The sequence below is a fragment of the Benincasa hispida genome, chromosome 4 (assembly GCF_009727055.1).
Source record: "Benincasa hispida cultivar B227 chromosome 4, ASM972705v1, whole genome shotgun sequence".
NCBI lineage: Eukaryota > Viridiplantae > Streptophyta > Magnoliopsida > Cucurbitales > Cucurbitaceae > Benincasa > Benincasa hispida.
The window spans coordinates 6,083,586-6,087,435 of NC_052352.1; the positions used below are offsets into that span (position 1 = coordinate 6,083,586).

General features: G+C 26.9%; 2 protein-coding genes across 6 annotated transcripts in view; both read left to right on the top strand.

Moving 5' to 3' along the window:
- LOC120075547 (S-adenosyl-L-methionine-dependent tRNA 4-demethylwyosine synthase) overlaps positions 1 to 1,904 on the top strand; it is a 13,226-nt gene extending 11,322 nt beyond the window's left edge. For all 5 annotated transcript variants that reach the window (XR_005481352.1, XR_005481355.1, XR_005481353.1 and 2 more), the window contains one exon: positions 1,769 to 1,904. The gene's annotated coding sequence lies outside the window, so the exon portion shown is untranslated. The remainder of the gene's footprint in view (positions 1 to 1,768) is intronic.
- On the top strand, positions 1,435 to 2,352 carry LOC120075548. Its single transcript, XM_039029036.1, has one exon. The coding sequence runs from the start codon at positions 1,757 to 1,759 to the stop codon at positions 2,099 to 2,101; it is 345 nt and encodes a 114-aa protein (XP_038884964.1). The 5' UTR covers positions 1,435 to 1,756; the 3' UTR covers positions 2,102 to 2,352.
- Positions 2,353 to 3,850: the final 1,498 nt, after the last annotated feature.

Genomic DNA, 3,850 nt, shown 5'->3' on the forward strand with positions numbered 1-3,850 from the left:
TTATATAAAATTATAAGTATTTCTAGATTTTTTTTCTTAATCGCTTTAAATCATCTAACCAAACAGAAGTGTAGAAAGCTCGGATCAAATTTCACCTTTACAAAACTATTCTCAAACCTTTCTTTTAGAGTATGTGGCATACCAAATATGTTTAATAACTCTTTGCCTTTGTTTTATTTATATATTTTATTTTTCCCAGTTCCTTGACATTCCATCAAATTTCAGAACCCAATGTCCCAATTTGGTCTCTAATAAACTTGACTTTTAAAATTTTATGTCTATTATGTTTGACATTTTTTCACAATTGTTTAATTGATCAAAAACTAGTTAGGAATTTTTAGGCATGGAATTAAAAGTAAGACCAGTTAATTCTATAGCTAAATAAAACTACTTCCTTTAAATGCAATAAAACAAAAAACAAAATTTTAAAATCAACCTAAGTATAGTCCAACAAATTAAGACATATGCTTGTTTTTATTTATTAACTCGTTACTCATTATATATTTTCTCTAGCTTAAAACTACATTTGGTTCCTAATGAAAGCAACAATTTTAGTCTATGAATCAAAGTTTAAAATATTTTTTTAAGGTAGGATTAAATTGTTATAAGTAAAATCATTCTTACGTATTAAAGTTTAATTAATAAGTTGTTATTAAATTAAATTCAAAAACAAAATCACCACTATAAGGATAATATATATATATTTAAAAAAAACTAACTAATATTTATACCAAAATGAGTATAACTCATCTGACATATTGATTCGATTTTTTCATTCTACATATTGATAAGAAAAGAAAAGTCTATTAATATTTTTCTCTAAAATTCAAAATTGTCTAAATATTGAAACACAAATAAAAACTAAATCCAAAACTAAAAGATAAATGTGCCGATATCAAAAGTAAGCAAGAGTGGGAACTTTGAGGTAAAAGTGTAGAATATTGAAACTTAGATGCTAAATGGATTAAAAAAATAAAAATAAAGTAAAAGCAATATTTTAGAATCAAGAGACTAAATGGAAATTAAAAAAAAGGGGAAATTTTCACAAATCGTAAAAATGTCAAATAATTTATAGAAATAGCAAAAGAAAAACATTGATAGACATTACTATCTGCCTCTATTAACGATGGACTTATATCAATTTCTATTACTGATAGTATCAATGATAGAATTCTATCGATTTTTATCAATGTCTATTGGTGATAGATTTATATAAGTTTCTATATAAACCCTAATAAGCTTCTACTAGTATCTATGATAGACATTAATGCTATAATTAAAATTTATTATTTATATAAATATTTTTCCTTATTTTTTTTAAAATTTTTAAAATCTCCGTTAAAAAAAAACGAAAATAAAAACACATACTAAATAGAAACTAAATTGGAAAGCTAATTATAATTACAGATTTTTCCAAAAAGTAATGAATCGACGAATAAAAAATTTGCCCTCAGTCCATCAAAACTCCCATTTCAACTCCTTGTCTGTTCTGCTTTTGAAGGGCTCTCCTCACAATCGCCCCGGTTCGAGGAAGAGCGATAATAGAACTTTGTAATAGTGGATTGGATTCAAAGATTTGACATTTTTCGTCTCTTCTTCTACTTTTCTCCTAATTTATCCCTTTCTTCTTCCCTTTTTCCCCTTTCTTCCAAACTCCCCTCATGGATTTCGCTTTGATTTTTCGTTGAACAACCTTAAGATTCAGTGGATTTTCTTTTGCCTCTCTCTAATTTTCTTTCCTTTCCTTGTTTGTTTGATGGGTAAGAAGAAACCCCAGAAAACTAAGGAGATTGCAGTCGCCATAGCTGAAACCTCCGCCTCCAAATTAGCCGATGATGGTATCGGCCAATCGATACAGCCCAGAAAAAGGGGCCGACCTCGTAAGGTTCTCGATGAACCACAGAACAAACAGGAGAACAAGAAACTGCTGCCGCCGCTGCCGGAAGTTGCAGAGAATCCACCGGAGAAGAAAGCTAAAACCACCGTGGATCAACCGCCGCCGGGTTCCATGGAAGAAGGTTCAAAACAAGGAGAACCCAAAACAGGAGATGGTTCGAGAAGCAGGGGAAGGCGAAAGAACAAACCCAGAAAAAGTAGCTAATTGGTAATTAAAAAAAATTATGATTTTTTTTTTTTTTTTTTGGGGAATTTTAGAAATCTAAAAACCTGAAGAAAAATCTCTGGTTTTTGTTCCTTTGATTTTTGTGGGCAAATTGTATTGTTATTGTATTTGATGGGATTGGTTTTTGGTATTCATTTTGGTTTTTGTTCATTCAAAATTTCAAACACAAAAGAAGTTGAACTTTGGATTGGAAATTTCACTTTAAAATTAATGTTTGGTTGTTTCTTTCATCCAAATCTTTGTATCTACTCTCTCTTCAATATTTCAGGTTCTTCTCTCACACCAAAAAATAAAAAAAAACAAAAATAAAAACAAAAAAAACAAAGATTATTTTATAACATCATTTTTTTTTGTTAGTGGTTCAACCAATCAATCTTTGGTGTTGATGTTTGTTGAGATTGATTGATTGGGAATAAAAAAAAATTAAGATAGGGAGGAGGAGAAGAGTGGGCTGAGTTGAATTTGCATTAAAATACTTAAATTACAAGTTTACTCTTTCAATTATTTGATTATATTGAATTGATCGATAATTTTAAAAAATGTTTAATAAATAGGTAAACTTTTAATTTTGCAACTATTAGGTTTTAGTTAAAAGCTTTTACCATTAAGTGATTGATTAGATATAAATTTGAATTCTTATGTTTAATAAAATCTTAAAACTTGAATTTTGTACCTACTATATCTATGAATATTAAAAATAACAAATAGATATATGGTATTAAATTTTCATAGACTTGTTATTTTTAGATACTTTCACATTTTCATAGGTACGACGACAATATAAGAATGAGAGGTGAATCAACCATTTTTATTATATTGTAGAAAAATCTTATGAAATGCAGAAACAAGCCATTGTTACGATATAATATAAATAATGAACATGTTACTTTGTTAATAAAAGTATAAAATAATGTTTGTTTATTAATTCATATATTCTTTGTTTATATAGTTTTTTTTTTAAAAAAATATGCATTCACATTGACATTTTATGATATTTTCATAGATATTTCCATAAAGTAATACTTTGATATTGTCATCAATATCGAAAATTTAGACATTAGGTCAAATATTTACTAAACACAAACTTGACAATTTTGAGATTTATTGCATCCAACAATTTAAAAGTTTACATTTTTGTTTGACATGTTTTAAAGTTAGATATGTTGACCATGAAGCTCAAGTTTAACGACCAAGTTTTTAAAGATAAATCTCAAAGTCTATAAACGAATGCACTCAATACTAAATATATTTGTGAAGATGTGATATTGGTACTAGAAAAGAAGAAAAGATAAGAAGGCATCATTAAGATCATAAACTTAACTAACATACGAATATGTTAGAGATCTGTGGTTTGAATCTCCATACTTTATTGTACTTAAAAAAAAAAAAAATGTAAAAAGGCATAAAGGAGAGATGGAATTATATACTAGAAAAATGTCAAATACAAAGAGATTACTAAGGTCCCGTTTGGTAATCATTTTGTTTTTTATTTTCATTTTTGAAAATTAAGTTTATAAACATTACTTTCACTTTCAAATTTCTTCCTTTATTATCTACTTTTCATCCATGGTTAAAAGAAAAAAAGCCAAAGTTTGAGAATTAAAAAAAGTAGCTTTAAAAAAGTTATTTTTGTTTTTGAAATTTGACTAAGAATTTAACAATTGTATTTAAGAAAAATACAAATTATTATAAGAAATGTAGATGAAATAAGTTTAATTTTTTTTTTTT

Bases quoted from the DNA above. Each gene is read 5' to 3' on its own strand.
- LOC120075548 (XM_039029036.1), top strand. From the start codon at position 1,757: ATGGGTAAGAAGAAACCCCAGAAAACTAAGGAGATTGCAGTCGCCATA.